The sequence below is a fragment of the Cygnus atratus genome, chromosome 2, assembly GCF_013377495.2.
Source record: "Cygnus atratus isolate AKBS03 ecotype Queensland, Australia chromosome 2, CAtr_DNAZoo_HiC_assembly, whole genome shotgun sequence".
Lineage (NCBI taxonomy): Eukaryota > Metazoa > Chordata > Aves > Anseriformes > Anatidae > Cygnus > Cygnus atratus.
Window position 1 is genome coordinate 65,721,394 of NC_066363.1, and position 18,045 is coordinate 65,739,438.

General features: G+C 39.1%; 1 protein-coding gene across 1 annotated transcript in view; it reads right to left on the minus strand.

The window, feature by feature from the left end:
• MYRIP (myosin VIIA and Rab interacting protein) overlaps nucleotides 1-18,045 on the minus strand; it is a 177,588-nt gene that overhangs the window by 52,069 nt on the left and 107,474 nt on the right. The window contains exon 3 of the mRNA XM_035568846.1: nucleotides 1,414-1,550. Coding sequence (XP_035424739.1) covers nucleotides 1,414-1,550 — 137 coding nt within the window. The remainder of the gene's footprint in view (nucleotides 1-1,413; nucleotides 1,551-18,045) is intronic.

The window sequence follows — 18,045 nt, forward strand, 5'->3', positions numbered from 1 at the left end:
GCTACTAGAACATAAAACTTACATGGTGAAAGTTAAGTTTGCGGAATTTGCTTTTAATATGGCATTTGGGGTTGAAATTGATTATATATTTTAAAGGGCAACGCTGTATAAATAAGCCAAAACCTAGACATGTATACTAGCATATATCTTCAAATGGAACAAAAGGTTTACCTAACAGTCACACAGAGAGCAGAAGAAGAAAGTTATCAGCAACATTTAGACTCAAAGGCCTTCCTCAGAAAAGTCTCATAGATCGAGCACATGCCACTCCAACTCACCATTGCACTGTTCACAGTTCCACTCAAGGACAAATTCAGTTACAATATGGCTTGAGGAAAGACAACACGTCATAGTAAAGTTCTGAAGGATCCATCCCCACAATTTTTAAGTCCACTGTCCTATTTCCATCCTGACTGGTATGAGCATTCTTGCCTTTACACATATTTGTGTATTGGCTGTTAAAGAATCTTCTCTAGAAAAATGAATTGATTGCAGAGACAGCAGAAAGACTAATATATCAGAATTTAATGCATTGCTCATTTCTTCCTAGAAGTTTTTATGCCAGTATTCATAAGAAACACCTAGAATTTTCACTCAGGATTAGAGAGTCCACTTACCATCATATAACTTCAGAAAAAGACAAGCTAAAGACTACATAAAAATTGCAGTTGCTGTAGAAATTTTGAAGGAATTACATTAGAAAAGTATCCGGTCTAATAAAGCCAGTGAAATCTCAAATGTTCAGCCAGTTGTGCTTTGATTAATTCACTAAAATTACCACTCTGACACAAAATACCATTCCTTCTAATCTATTTTACATCTTCAATTACTATTACAGGGTTTTTAACACAATAGTTCAGGAAGGATTGTGTCTCTTCATTTAAAAGGGTGCCACCAACACAGCATCTTTTAACCATTTACAAACATCATTACAATAAAATGTGGCCTGTTTGAAATCTTTAAGAAAGCAAAGCCTTAAGTGAGGACAATCTAAGTTTTGGTCAACTTGGATATATGGAATGTATCCTATGTTAATAAAATTTTGCTTCAAATGCCATAAAATATGTTCTCAAGCCAAATGTTGAATGCAAGATTATTTTCTTATCAATTGACTACTCAGGACTATGATAAATTTTGGGACATGGACTAGAATGCAAACTGCAATTTACTTTATGGACTGAAGATCACAATTCTGCTGTTAGAAGGAGTGACATAATTAAGATTAAATATTCTTTGAATTATTAAAACAGCTCTCTAAGGCACTTCACCTCTTTTTCTCTCTCTACTATGATATTTCTGAAAAAAATATAACCTTTAAATTATTATTTTTGGGAATAATCTCAGAATTTTCATTGTTTTAGCTCGTGTGTTAAAGTAGGTAAACTAATAAGACATGAACACAGCTGTTTTTACCTATTACATCAGGACAAACTCCGCTTTCCAGTCTATGCTTCTTGTATAAGTTCTTCAGGACTTTGGCACTTCCAAAACACTTAAAACGGCTCTTCACATTATTATAGTACCAATCCAGAGACTGGGTCCTCAGGAACCTAAAACAAAATATAAACATATTTGGAATGACTCTACAATAAATAAACCAAACTGTTTACTATCCCTTTATATCAAAAGGGATCTTTACAGCGTTAGAGCATAAAGATACTAATTTCTGAATAGTTCTTCAGAGTTTGTATCTTGTGTGTGTCTGATACTAGAACAAAAAGTAAAGGTAATTACTGAGCAAATATCTGCTTGGCATTACTCAAAGTTTTGTTTTGTTTTGACTACTATCAAAACAGTTGGTCTCCCCTGCTACATTACAATTCCAACACTACAGCCTTTTGAAAAGCATAAACAAGCCTTGGAACAGCACAGGAAGGTTTTAAAAATAGCCTTTATTTCCACAGGTTAAGAGATAATGCAAGAACATTAGCCCATTAGTACACTCAAAAATAAAATTTTCCTAAAAGTATATCACTGCTTTTACTTGTGGAAAACACTACTTTGAGGACCTCAAAGCAGAATGAGAAAGAGAAGCAGGCAGACAACCTTTTGGGAGGATGTTCTCACAACTGCAGTTTGGTCTGTTACGTCCAGCAATAAGCATCATTGATGTTATTAACCTAACCTACTGGATCTGTCCCCAGAGCTCACAAACTTTTAGAAAGCCATGAGATACGGTTCAGCTCTGTATTCTTTTCCACCTGGCAGAGGGCACTCACTTCACCTCTGTTCCTTCAGTGGTTGGTGGTGGATCATACGCCATATGCCCAGGCAACATAACCACAGGTTACTGCAGGGAAACCCACAGCACACCCATGTGTTTCCTATAGAAGGTGACACTGGGTCCTAAGCACGTAAGCACTAAGGTCCTACCTGTAAGTTAAAGCTGATTTACCCAGACGCCTGCAGGAAGGAGAAATAAGCTTGAGCCAGTAAATATGAGTTAATTCTGTGCATTCTCTTTCTTGTCTGGGCCCATTTGTTCCTCTGCATACTGCCACAGTTGTTTATTTTTAGTTAATTTACTGCACTTACAAATGCAGGAACCAAGATATTTTGATATGACATGAAAACAGTACAGGCTATTGTCCTGGTTTCAGTTAGGATAGAGTCAATTTTCCTCCTAGTAGCTGGTAGGGTGTTATGTTTTGGATTAGGATGAGAAGAATGCTGATAACATGCTGATGTTTTAATTGTTGCAGAGCAGTGCTTACACTAAGCCAAGGACTTTTCGGCTTCTCGCTCTGTCCTGCCAGCGGGCAGGCTAGGGGTGCAGCAGGAGCTGGGAGGGGACAGACCCGGGACAGCTGACCCAAACTGGCCAAAGGGGTATTCCATACCATCTGACGTCATGCTGAACAATATATAGGGGTGGCTAGCCGGGGGGGGGGACCGGCTGCTCGGGGATAGGCTGGGCATCGGTCAGCAGGTGGTGAGCAATTGCACTGTGCATCACTTGTTTTGTATACATTATTATTATTATTATTATTATCATCATCATCATCATCATCATTATTATTATTTTCCTGTCTTAATAAACTGTCTCTGTCTCAACCCACAGGCTTCACTTTCCCGTTTCTCTCCCCCATCCAAGAGAGGGAGGGGGGAGGGTGAGCAAACGGCTGTGTGATGCTTAGCTGCCAGACAGGTTAAACCACAACAGCTACGAAGGCAATTCCCCCCTTGTACTAATTACTAAAATAGAGGTCTTAAACCTAGAAAGTCCATGAGCTTGTTACATAATTAAGCAGACATGACGCAGAAGAACTTAGAAATCAAAATGCTAAGGTTAGTGACCAGTGTCAACATGCTAACCCCCGCAGAAATTATTACTGTCAGTAGTGCTGGACTCTCATCGCTTCCATACTTGAAGAAATTCAATGATTTAACTCCATTTATTAAATCTGGGGCCTTGGGTAAAAAAGAAAAACACAAAACCCAGTCTAAACTTTAGATTTTTCTTCAGGGACTCTGGACTTTTCTTTATAAAATGAAAAGCACACAGTTTTTGTTTAACATACGCCATTTCACAAGAAAATAAAATCTCACCTTTTGTGAGACTAACAGTGTAGTTCTTACTCAGCACTAACCCTTAAGAGATGCTCAATAGAGACCAAGTATGCTGAGCAGAGGTTTCAACTAAGTGCTTCCAGTCAATCTCTGGATTTTTTGAGTGTCAGTATAGTTAAATAGGAATATCTGCTTCATGTAAAGCAGAACATCACGATCTAGTTCATTCCTCTGTCACCATTGGGAAGTGTTTAGTAGCAAACAACAGCAGTGATAAGAAACGTGTGCCTGTGGTGCTTAGGGATGTGGTCTAGGGGTGGATTTGGTAGTGTTATGCGATGGTTTGACTTGATGATCTTACGGGTCTTTTCCAACCTAAATGATTCTATGATTCTATGCATAGGTCTGTCTGTGAAGCAGATTTCTGAATTCCTGCAACTCTGCCACTAAGGAACCAGTTATGATCAGGAATCAGGTCCAGAGCAGGGCTTGGCAGCTGGCACATCAATGAATCTGTGAATGGAGGCAAGTTGCTCTGCAGAACCTGCAGTTCTTTGGTGTTTTGAGACCCTACCTTCATTGTTGGCAGGAACTGTGTGCTTTCATGCAAACTGTACCAGAAAGGAATAAACACTGTCTTCTACTTGCTGTATTTGATTCCATTTTGTCCACTCAGTTTCTGCATGTGCTAGGAGCATAATATATCAGTCAATAGCATGGAGTCACAATCATTACTATGGATATAACTAAGTTTGGATAACTGGGCTGGAAGAGGCTTAGCAAGAGGTATTAACCAGGAAAAATGCTCTTCTGCCCCGTATTTTTTTCCCATGTTACCATGTTTTCCTGGGTCTGATCAATACTGTTTTTGTAAGAACAGAAAGCTAATAGCGCTGTTTTCTTAAAAGGACAATACGCTGCTTTGCAGCTAACACAATTTAAGGGTAGACTCTGTATTTGTAATGATAACATTTTCCATACATGAAATTTGGGAGAGTAAAATTGATAAGAGATTACACATCTCAAAGAAACAATGAAAGAAGACATGCTTGCTTCTTTGTACTAGCTAATCTGGTATAAACAACAGGGTTGGGAATTTTTTTAAACTTCCTCATTTCTGCAGGATTAACACTGTGTGAGTAATCTAAACATCTCACGCTTCTCTCTTATGTGTTGGAGAGCTACCAACAGCTCCAAATCTATGATTCTGTCCTGCATACATTTTATAGGCGGGCGATTATAAGGTCTCTTCTAAAGCTTTTCAGCCTCTTAACTTTCAAGTAAGTCACAATGTGCCTGCTGACTCTTCCTGGGGAGAAAGGATTTGGAGAACAGAGCAGTTCTCCTTATAGATACTAAAATAAAGGGCTCACTCAAAAGAGAAATAAGAGCATTTTCCCCTTGTTTCAAAATCCTTTACTATTGATCTGTATTTTAAAGTCATGTTCTGCAAAGGCTGTTCCATGAGGCCAGAATAACGAAAGACTATGCCATTACTAGCATTAAATTGTAAAAATTTAACGCTTCCCTTATTACCACTAACAGAATGTGTGCAAGTTCTCTCCACAAAATCAAATTCACACAGAAAGGATATTAATTGTATGCATTTTAAAGAAGCAGGAATGGTTGAAGCTATTTCTCTTTATTTCTGTGCCACAAAGACTGCTACGTCTTTATTTTTAAATACCCTTAAATGTTAAGGACGTTCTTTGTGTTATACAATATTACCATGGAGCTGAGTTACATTTTGACATGCTTTTCGCAGCGGGGAATACTGTGATTTTAAAATTCTGCTTTACTAGAAAGTGTGAAAGCTAAGCAAACACTTGTGCTTTAATAACAGAAAAACTTGAACGAGTATTAAAAGCCCCAGCCCTTTTTTTAGTGCAGCAACGTGTTTGCTTTAATCAAGTAGCACCATAGGAGTAATGGATAAGCTCATGCAAAATTTTTATAAGCAGAAATATTCCATGCAGTTTTCAATACATTTCTCACCTCCAGCACTCAACCACTCAATTTTTAGGCTTCTCCTGAGGAAAAGAGTACACCAGCTGTGCTGGGGAGTGGGGACATGAACCATATCTGTCATTATTAGTGGTGATCACAGGAAAATCATGTGAAAGACTCCACTGGTGATTACAAGCATTCACTAATCAATTCAGAAGATATTGTTTAGCAACTTATTTACCACTTTATTTTTTTCTTCTAAAATGTTGTGAGGTTTTATTTGGTCTGAAGGCTGTAGGAAGCTTCTGCAGTAGATTTTCTCTAAAAGGTAGTACCAACGTAATGTTCGTGACCTTAATCTCTACTTATAATGCAAGGTAAACTACAAGGAAGCAGTGTTTAATGACATTTTTCCATGAACTTTGTGAGAAGTTTTCTCTCAAAGTAATTCAGAAGAACTTGTCTCTTTTTGACAGGAAAAATTGTTCCTTCAAATCATTTCTTCTTTAGCTCATTCCTCCCCTCCCCTTACTAGTCCAGCACTGCATTTACTAGTAACAGATTTAGGGGGCCGGTTGTGATTTTCATTATTAACTCCATTTTCAGGGTCTTACAACGTTGTTATGAAATGTTCCCTATGGTTCTTACTTCATAAAATAATAAGTAATGAAAAGGACCCAACAGCAGACCTACGGAAGTGATATCAGCCATATAGAAGATCTTCATAAACCAGCTGCTAAATATTCTTGAATGGGTATCTGCACCAGTCAGCCCTGAAATGCAGACACACAGCAGCAATTTCTCAGGCAGCTGATGATCAGTTCACACCAAATCAAGCTCACAGGAAACCAAATAAAGCAGTTGCTGAAAATAACTTCTACATGGGGGGGAAAACGGGGCTTTAAAAATTGTTACTCTGTGCTTCTCCTACTGTGCCCACTTACTGCAGAGGTCCCTACATAGTATACAATGTCAGATTTCTCCTGGCTTGTGTTCAGCAATGGTCTGGATTCAGTCAGGAAGGGAGTTGCTTTACAGTTCTTGCACATTTTTATTTTTGTGGATATGGTATTTTTTTTCTACATTAAGTAATCAAAACTAAAAAATAAAAAAAAAACTAACAAAAAAAGCAAAACCAAAACAAAACAAAGCGAACCATACAAAAAAAATACAACAAACACAAACAAATCCAGCTTTGAAATACAGAACAGGACTATCCAGAGACCAGAACTGCTGCTCTGTGGGAAATTCCAATTGCAATGCAACCGTGTCGAACCAAAGAAACAATTAAAGTTACAATGGCAATCACAGACCCCCATACACTGACTCTATCCTTGTATTGTCCTCACACAGAAAACGAAGCTCAAGATCCTCATTTCCATTTCCCAGGCACTACATGGTCTCAGCCTGAGGCCCAGAGAAACAATTAAGATTTAGCCTGTCACTTCTTATTTAACCAGTTTTAGAATAAACTTTCTTCAAACTCAGCATCCTGTAGTATTCTTTCTGTGCCAACAGCAATATTTCTTTTTTTTTTTTTTCCTTGCACTGATATTTTAGGGCTTACAATGTACTGATCTATATAAATTGTGGAACTAAAGTGTTTCAGTTTCTTTCAGTTTCAGTGAAATCAAACTTAATTCTAGGTTAAAAATCAAATATACTTCCAGGGTAAAGAATACAACTTCATTTTCTTTTCCTTCAGGATGGACCACTACTGTAGTACACAAGCACAGCACATATGAATATCCTGCCAATGCTTAGTTCCCCGAAAATCAAACTTAAATACATAAATTGAGAAATTTCAGCCCCCCAAGGCCCTGAACATGAACTTCTAGACATCAGATTGTGGCCAAGCTCCTGTCATTTCAAAGATGGATCTTATATTTGTACATACTCTCTGTCTGTGAAAGGCACCTTGTTCACACCTCGAGAGCAACACCTGCTAAACATGAAGCCCAAAATGCTGCTGTTAACTCTTTATGACACTTTCTTCCCAAATTTAAAGTTGAAATCCTATTTCTTCTTAATGGTATTCTGCAGATCACTGATCACATGAGAAGTGCTGCTCCAGAAAATTTCTTCCTCCCAATAACCACAGCTTCCTCCGAACATCCCAAACTTTGCTACTAACACAGGCTACTGGGCTGCTCCAGCTGGTTGACGAAGTCTCTAGGCACTTTAACCAGTCTTTAACTTAGCTGTTTTGCCCTGTGTTTTCCCTGTTAGGCTGTATGTCAGGAACACCTGACTCATGAATAAATGCATATTTAGCATATTAACCCTACCTGCTGCCCCAGTTGTGTCTTAGGCTAACTCAAGTAAAAGTATGGAATTTGCAGCAGTTATAAAAGTCAAATTTTAAAAAGAAGAGGGTTTTCACACCCACTCCTGCACTGTAATTTAGCTGACATTAAACACCAGAGTTGACATCAAGACCATGGAGAGTAAATGGGAGTTAAAGCAATGACCAAAGTAGAGCCAGGACCTATCTTCAGGTATCTACCAACAGTGAAAAATGTAAGAGGCCATGTCCAGTGTAGCTCCTGACAGCATCTTGGTACAAGCTAATAAGTATTTGCCGTAACGGTGTGTTTATAGGGATGTTTACTGTGTCTAACAGCCATTAGTGAAATTCTTTCTCCGTTTTTATTTTGTAAAGGAAACATGAGTGAGTGACACTTATTTATTCAGAGCTGACCACTGAACCTGTAAGTTCAGAAGGCTGCATTGCAGAGGAGCTTGGAGAGAATTTGCAGTACAAGTTACCACTGCTTTCAAGCCACTCTGGTAGAGCCTTAGGCCATGAAACAAATGGGATCACATAGATGTTCCTCTTGCCCCACACATGAAGACCACTCCCAGCAGATACACAGCTGGCTTATTCTTAATGACTTCCCCGGATGCAGAGCTCCTCCACTTATCCACTCCATTGTTCTCCTATCTTAACATTGAAAGGTTTTCTTAACATTTAAGCCCCATCTCCTTGTTTCAATTTATACAAGACAGTTTAAGATGTTTGCTTTTTTCCTTCTTTTTTTTAAGCCTAATGAATCCTGTTTCATCACACATCATGTTTTCTGATTGCTCCTACTGTGTTTTTTGTTGTTGTTGTTGTTTTTTCCTGAGATCCCCCAAGCCCCAGGTGGCCTATATCTTTTTTTAAATCCAAATCCCAGAACTGATAATATGAGGTCTTACCAGTATTTTTTCTTTCAAGAAAGCCAAATCTAAGTGTTGGGATCTGACTTATCACAGAGCATACCCTATGGATGAGATGACATGGCAATCAACAGATATGCCATAGTTATACTGAATCTGGTGATGCAATGCTGTGAGTCACATACACATCAAAATCTTCCTGAGACTTGTAGCTTTGAAATTGCCAACTTTTCAGAAAGAAAGATCCTCTCAGACTAAGTCAAGGGTATTTTCACTCCACCCATTTTTTCAAACTGACAATTACATGGATTACACTTTCAGAAATGAGGTTTAGACTGTATGCTGCCGGATATACCAATGGGCTAAAATGTCACTTTCATAGGTGGAATCTAGGCATTTGGCTGTCAAATCTTCTTATCAATAAGCAAATAGCTTTCCAGGAGTAAGAGAACTGTGAAGCCTGTCATTCACTAGCAGCCTTACAGTCACACTCATACCAGTTCCCTCCAAAAAACACAAAAAGCCCATCTCTCTTCATTTTACTCTTGCTCTCATATCTAGGTTGTCATGCAGGAAGCCCTAAATGTTACTGCAGCCACTGTAGATCATTCAGTGGCCAAAAATGTCCTATAATCCTCATCTCAATGGTGTAAATAAAGGCCAAGAACCATCACCTTCTTTTCTCAGCCCTTCCAGGTGTTTCCTTCAATGCCCGGAAACCACTTCCCCACACTACTGCCAAGCATTTTCCTTTTCTTTTCATTAGAAAGTGCTTCTCTTTACACAGCTGATTAATGTTACCAGTCAGCCCTGATGAAAATTAAGTAAGTTGCCACTGGATATTTGAAACCAAATCGAACGAAGTCCAAATCCAAATGCTTGCCTAAAGCTGGAAAACTGATATTACGAAAATGGAACATTTCACATTTTAGCTTCAAAAAGCTTTTTTATGAGGGTATCTTAAATTATAGGATACATTCATTCTATTTATGTATGATCTACAGGATTTATTTTATGACATAGAAATCACAAATATACAAACAAAAATGTTCCCACTGAAACAAACCATCCCCCATAAACAAAAGGAAAGATTTCACTTTATCTGAATGTATTTTCTCCTAGAAATTTCATTTCAGGTGAAATTTTGTATTTTTGTTTTTCCCCTATCTTACTTTGCTGTATACACTTCAGTATCTCAATATTTTTTCAAAGGGAAGAAATTCTGTATCCTGGTCACCATGTACTGGATATTTTAAAGGCAAATAACAAGAATTAATCAATATGCATCATTAGCAAATTTATGACACTCATATGCATGCAACATGCTAAAGCAAACATTACAAATTTATCCTTTGTACCTATCCACTGAAGTAAGGCAAAATTAAAACAAAAAAAAAATTATAAATCAACTTCAGAATGCAGAGAGCAACATCAAAACACTCTCAGGAAAATCTGGTCATTGAACTTTGCATTAATGCTAATGAAATGAAATTATTTTCAGTCAAAATATGACAACTAAAATATAGCAGATACCAAATGAAACAACAGAACATTAAGCAATTTTGATTAGTTATCTGAATTACCTAAGTGAAGGATTTTCTTTCTGCAAACTTCATTTTTAATCCACAGATTCTTGAAAAACAGATGAACAAAAAATAAGTGAGGTCGATGCAGCATAAAAATTTTCACAAGAGATACAAACTCCACTCCTTAAAAAAAAAAAAACAGAGGATAAACTATACAAATTAATTCTGTAATCCTGATTAGAAAAATATGCAGGGCTTTTAATATAGAGCTAAAGAACACCAAAAAGACAACAATCCTCTGCTTTAAGGTCTGTTTCTGCTCTTGTGTCGGGAGAAAGCTGTGAACAAGCAGCTGTGAAATGCCAGCAAAGATGAGAAGCGTCACCATGTAAAATCAAAGAGAAAACAGAGCTCATTTCAAGATTATTTAAAGAAAGAAATTTAAAAAATAAAATAAAATAAGCCGAAAACCCTAAAACTTTGATGGGTAGTGAAGAGATGCAATTTAATTTCTCATCTTTTGTAGCGGTACTCTCTCCTTGCAAGCCCAACTTGTGATAAGCTAGGCTGTAAAGCCTTCTTCTGGGAATTAAGCGCACAGTGACTCCACCACCCCCTTCCTGAGATTACATGTATTTGTAGCTTTTCAACTTCACAAGCCACAGGACAGCATAAGAAACATGCTGTTGAGCTGGAGGCACTGCTTTCTTTTATATATGTATAAATATAAATATATATATATATATATCAGTATACATAATGTATTATATACACAGCAGGAGCATAACACATCCAAATCCACGTCTCACGAGGTCCTGAGCTGGGGGATATAAAGAAAGCATTTCCTTGCCACCCATCCAGCTATGGCAAGGAGGAAGAATGAGATGGCGTGATGCTGCACTCCCCAGAAAGCAAACCACCCAGACACAGTTTGGATAGTTATCCTGCAAAGTTCAAGCAAAAAGATTTTCTTGAATTACAGTGGGAAACAGGCTAGAATGGGAATAGCTGGCTAGCCCTAGAAGGTCAGCTCAGCCACCAATTGCATCTCAGTAACTCTTCCCTTGGGCAAGACTGAGGTGAGGGTATCAGATGCTGTGCAATGGTGCTGTCTGCTGTCTGCTACCACATGCCAGTGAGCGTCCTGAACATACAGTGTGTGCCCACTGAGCTTTTTACCATTCTTTGCCTTTTGCTTTCTCTGTTTTGTGCTACTTGTGAGTAGAGCTCTCTGATTAAGCTGTAAAAAAACAGGGCACTTTTTTTTTTTTTTAAATATAATTTCTTTTTTCAAACCAACTGAAGTCACCACATTTAAAATGAATATTTTTCCCTTGTGTGCTTTACCCTGTTGCACAGAAAATATTTTTAGTTGGAAGCTTTATTGTGCAAGCCGTTCAGCAGTCTGACAAAGCTAAATTCCAGCTTACAGCTGAAAACTGTAGGAAAAAATCCAAAGCCTTTACAAATTATATAAATGAGACTTTAATCCCAGCTGGCCTCACTAACATCTGGGCACACATACAAATATACTTTTCATATGGATTTTCAGCTATTTGAATAATGACAAATAGAAAAAGAAAAAAAAAAAACTCTTTTTGTAAATAGTTGTATCACAATAATAAAAAGAAAACAGTCCTATAAGTACAGATTAGCCATACTGTCAGAGTAATACAGTTGTTTCTGTAAAATAGCCCTGCTCAGAGCTCTTGGGTAATATTGAACTGCTCTCCAGAGCAGAATTCGCTTCTTTAACCATCAGAAAGCTTCAAGGCCTTATCCTCCTGTCTTCTCCAGGGCCAGCTTATGCTGTTCTGCACAAGGCAGGTGGTATCCTCACAGGGCCAGCCAGTTTTGATAAGATGCAGAAATGCATGTGTGATATCAGCATGTTTGCTCTAAGTTTAATCAAGAGCCATCAAGAAAAATGTAAGAAACTAGAAGAAAGGATATGAACAGGAGAGGTTAAAGCAGGTAGAGGCTGCAAAGCCACCTGGTCATGCAGCAAAGATGACGATGTGCAATGGATTGTCAAGTCCCATAGTGCTGGCTTGCAACTGCTGGCAGCCAGTGGAGCGCAAAAATCACAGCCCTTCTCAGCTAGATCCACAGTGCTCATTCGAGAAGAGCAATCACACCAAGGATTTTGCTCAAAAAGCACACCAAGGATTGTTGAGTTCCCATAACACTGAGATGGAAATGCATCCAAAGTGGCTGTTATTTGACCAAAATCTCCCTTCTCTCTCTTCTTGCCTTAATTGCTTTAGTTTCATTAAAAGAGGTTTTCATGTTTTGCTAAGGAAAGGCCAATGAGGCAATTTTTGTGGCATTTTTTTTCCAACAATGGGCCTAAGCAAACAAAGGGACTTACTGTAGATCCATTGTATACAAGGCTGCATACAGTAGACATTTTTGCATTAAGACACTGTTGTTTCACCTGATAGTAGCAGAGAAGGTCTCAGTGCAGTAAAAGGAGGCATCCTCCTGTGTGTGGTGGCCATAGGGAGAGACAGAGCCAAAAGAAGCTACCTGTCTTACCCTCATCTTCCATCAAAGGGGAGAAAATATAGGTCTCTTCTCAAGCTGAACTCATCCCATAAAGAAAGGAAACTTGACCGCATTTTGGGGAAGCAATTCCCGCTACTAGGATTTCCAGCTGAGCAAGCTGGTTGCACTGGGAACTGCTGCCTGCTGCTGTGGCTTGTGGTGCAGCCTGCCAAATGGCTGCCGAGCCCAAGTGGGTCAGACACTGAGGGGTGTGTGCATGACTCTCTCTCCTTCTGTGCATCTAAGGCGGGAGCCTTACAGGAACAAATTAAAACATCATTTCTCTCTGCACATACACAGTTCTTCTGTCAAAAGGTTTTCGAGTAACTCTCAAGCTCTCAGAGAAAGCTTCTTGTAATTCTTCTTTCTCCATTCTTCTTTTTCCTTAGGAAAACATGAAGGTGGGATAAATGATTCACTTGCATTGCTGAAGACAAATTTGGGGAGTACTGGGGCAGGCAGTCAGTAGAAGGTGGTGCATTAGGGATGTCTTCAGTGTACCTGCTGCTCCATTAGTGTACTGACCTTCTTTTAGGTGGTGAGAATAAGAGAAATCACCAGCCCTTCTGCAACACATCCAGGGACAAGAAAAAGCCTATTATATAAAATGTGAAAATATTATCACACTACCGATGTCATTCTTTACTTGCCCTGTTAGAAAGACAGGGCAGGTGCTGAAGTGGATTCCATTACATACATACCCATGGGAAAATCATTTAATGACAAATTTTTAAGGATAGTGCTATGGACAGTGCAAGCATGTTTTCATCCAAATGATGCACAGCTTTGCAGAGAGACCTCTCAACTTCCCTCTGTCCCACCTTACAAGAGAGCTCCAGCCAGGTCACGCAACAAAGACAAGATCTGAGGTGGATGCATGCACATAGGATCCTGGGACAGGCACATAGCTGGTCACACAACGCAGAGGGACAAAGCTTTTGTGGGGTAGCATTGCAACCAATTTGCCAATTTACCAATTTTTTTTACCATTACCAATTTGCATCCTGCCCAAGGTTCATGGTGCAGGAAGAGGACTTGCATGTACACTTGTGGGATTGCATTGAGACGGGAGCCACAGCACCTGCAGCTTTCAATATACTAAGCAGAACACATCTGAAAAAGCTGGAGAATACCAGTCTTACATGAGACAGAATTATTTGACATGAAACAGAACAGTTGAGAAAGATAGACTATTGTGATTTGTTTTCACCCAAGGCAAAAGACAGCCTGCCTTTAAAATGATGCCAAACAAACAAATGACTACTTGCTCAGGACACAACAAAAGGAGAGTGGAAATCAGAAGAATCAGAAATACAGAGCTGTGCTACCCAAGGCCAGAAACTTCAACCAATCCCTCCGCAGGCATGTTTTAGAAATACTACAAATGTTTTCACTAACACAACTTCTATTCCTCAAAATAAGTTTAAAATGACTTTGGACCTAGAAAAACATTAAAAGAGTCATATAAGTGAAATACAAAACAGATTATTGTTCAAGATGACAGATTAGTCTATATGTGTAATGAAATGCGGAGTGACAAAAATGATTATCTCTTCTAGTTATGAAGCAAAAGATGTATATACTGACTACTCAAGGGTGTTTGCCCTCACTGAGTTTTCTTTCAGTTATGATGAACTTTCACACATACACAAAACCAAACCAAACCAAACCAACCAAACAAACAAAAAAAACAACAACACTCTTTTTTTTTCAGAAGTTCTCTTCCAAAAGAGGTAGAGAACACAGGGGTAGAAACACTGGGAAATAAGAAAAAAACAAACAAAAATCAGGAAAAAAAAACCAACAACCCTGACTTGAGTTTCAAGATGAAAAATATAAATCCTTCTTTTCTCCCTGCCCCCCAAAGTAAGAAGTTGTACCAATATAAAGCAGTAGGAAAATCTATTTACTTTCAGCATATTGAGGAAAATAATAAAAAGATCTACATTCATGGACATTTGACTCCTAGAATGAATCATACCATGAGTGATGACAGGTTAGTACTACTGTTTTAAAATATTTGGATTTTATATGTCTAATCCATCTACAATATTAGTGAAATAAGACAATCTGAGATAATATTAAATACTCCACTAGTTGCAACAATGGGAATATTTACTGAGTATACCTAAAATAGGACCACGTGTAGGGAACATAAAAGATTTTCCAGAAAAAAAAAAAGTCCAGAAAGAGAATTAAAAACAAGAACTTCTTAAATTAATAGTAACAAAAATATTTTTTGGATTAGAGCCAACTACTAAATTCTGTGATCCAATTCCTAATCTTTGGACAAATAATTTTTTAAGGGACCAATGTCACAATTCTACAGTTGGTGAAGAAACTGATAAAAATGTTTGATATACATCCTACTTCATGCTTCATTTTTATTTAGAATTTTATTACTCTCTACAATAATCCACTGTGTACCATATATCACAGTTGCTAAAACTTATTTACTCATGGACATTAGTGCAATTATTTGAAAGCAATTAAAATATTTGAAAGGAAACCCACTAAGTCTCAGCAAGTAAATAAAAGAAATGACTAAATATCCTTTAAAGCCAGTTTATAGGTAAAAAAAAAAAAAAAGAAGATGCTGAAAGACTTGCTTCTAGTTACTTTGGAAATCTAGCATGTTTAGAAAGGAATTCAGATAGCCTGACTCTAAAGCTGGTGTTTTTGACTCAAGCTGACCCATCTTCCCCCTGAGGTGTAAAAATTTGTGTAAAAGCTCTGTTTTTTTATCTGCAATTTGTTTGGATTAAATATTTTATATGAAATATTTGTGTCAAAGAGAAAAGGAAACCAACATTCTCAAAATCTTTAGGCTTGAGTAACTCTAAACAAAATCAAAGGGTTGAGTAAGTCAGCATGACAACTCATGCAATCGTCTTCCAAATCCAGTAGACAACCAGCATATCTGAACTTGGAAACAGCCTTTAGCCAAGGATTTTGCAGATTGTTTTGTGAAGATATATGGCAAGAATTATAAATGGCTGAATATGTAATGACAGATACAAACTTGAAAAGTGATCATGTGCATTAAGCTTATTTAGCACTATTTTTATTACAACAGCTACATTTCTTTACTCAGAAACTTATCAGAGAAATAAGACATTCACACTTTACAGCCAAGGATCCACAAATATATATATCATATACCTCAGCCAGCTCCTGCTGTACAAATCCCTTTGTGCAACTCTGCACTCTCTGTGGCCCAAACACTGTCTGGCTTTATTCTTGGAGGAATTTGGATGGCACAGAAACCTACAAGCCCACACCTACAGGCTTCTTCACAGTTTCTCACGCTTCCTCATTCAGAAAAGACTGTAATTGCTCAAGATCCCAATTATTAATAGGGCAACACTTGTAAAAATATTTTTGGCCAAGGTGATAAAAAATGTTCTGCATTCACAGAGACATCACAGCAGCAGGAGTCAGGTCCACTTAGTTGAATGCTTTTAGTTTTATTCCCTTTATAAGAAAGATCATCTCTCTATGTTTTGGCTTACTGAAAGCAATTGAAATCTACTCTAACTGAAAGCTCCACAAAGCAGGAGATTGCAGGAGAAAAGGGAATTTCTTCTTCACCTGACATCATCCTCAGATCCAATGTCTCCTCTGAATTCACCTGTAGCATGTTATTTTGGGTAAAAAGCAGTCTTGTATTATTCCTATAAGAAAACAAATGTACAAATTGCTGCATACCCTTGAAAGCCAAATGTGCCTTCCACTATACCAGTAAAAAACCTTCCTTGAAAATTAACATCAGGACTTTGATTAATGTTCACACATGCAGATTCAGTGCAAATCAGTCAGTGTAAGTCAGTGGTCTATACATGGGGATATGAGGACATGAGGACAGGAAGACCACCAGGAATAGACAAAGGGTGGTACAGATGCTGTCGTACCAGGCAGAGCGGTACAGAACAACTTGCAAATATCAACCTCCATTCTAGGCAATCCAACTTTTTCTGTCACCCATACCCATGCTATATAATACCATGACTATATACCCATGCACCTATGTCCATTACCGGTGTCCTGGTAATGGGAGACACTGGGAAGGTGGAGATACTGAATGCCTTCTTTGCTTTTGTCTTTGCTTCAAACAACACCTCCCCCACCCCGGGATTCCTGGACCATGGAGGGAGGAGAAAGAGTCTGGGAAGTGGAGAGCTCCCCCTAGTTGATGAGGGAGTAGTTCAGGGGTGTCTGAGTGGGATCAATGCACACAAATCCATGGGCCCTGATGGGATGTATCCATGTGTGCTGAGGGAGTTAGCGGAGGTGATTGCCGAACCTCTCTCTATCATCTTTGAAAGGTCTTGGAGAACAGGAGAGGTGCCTGAAGATTTCAGGATAGCCAATGTCACTCTGGTCCTCAAAAATGGCAAGGAGGAGGATCTGGGAAACTACAGGCTAGTCAGTCTCACCTCTGTCCCTGGAATGGTGTTAGAACAGCTTGTTCTGGATGCCATCTCCAAGCAATTGGAAGAGAAGAAGGTTATGAGGAGTAGTCAGCATGGATTCACCAAGGGGAAATCGTGCTTGACCAACTTCGTTGCCTTCTATGATGGCATCACCAGCTGAGTAGATGGGGGGAGAGAAGTGGATGTCATCTACCTTGACTTTAACAAGGCTTTTGATACTGTCTCCACGACATCCTGCTAGCAAAGCTGAGAAAGTGTGGGATAGACGAGTGGACAGCAAGGTGGTTTGAGAACTGGCTGACTGGCCAAGCTCAGAGGGTGGTGATCAGCGGCACAGAGTCTGGCTGGAGATCTGTGACTAGTGGTGTTGCCCAGGGGTTGGTGCTGGGTCTGGTCTTGTTCAACATCTTCATCGATGACCTTGATGAGAGAATAGTGTCCACCCTCAGTAAGTACGCCAATGATACAAAGCTGGGAGGAGTGGCCAACACACCAGAAGGCTGTGCTGCCACTCAGTGAGACCTGAACAGGCTGGAGAGCTGGGCAGGAAGAAACCAAATGAGGTTTAACAAGTGCAAGTGCAGAGTCCTGCACCTGGGAAGGAACAGCCACATGTATCAGTACAGGCTAGGGGATGACCTGCTGGAGAGGAGCTCTGAGGAGAAGGACCTGGGGGTCCTGGTGGATGACAGGTTGACCATGAGCCAGCAGTGTGCCCTGGTGGCCAAGAAGGCTAATGGGATCCTGGTGTGCATTAAAAGGAGCGTGGCCAGCAGGTCAAGGGAGGTGATCCTCCCCCTCTGCTCAGCCATGGTCAGGCCACACCTGGAGTACTGTGTCCAGTTCTGGGCTCCCCACTACAAAAAAGACAGGGATATCCTGGAAAGAGTCCAGCGGAGGGCCACAAAGATGATACGGGG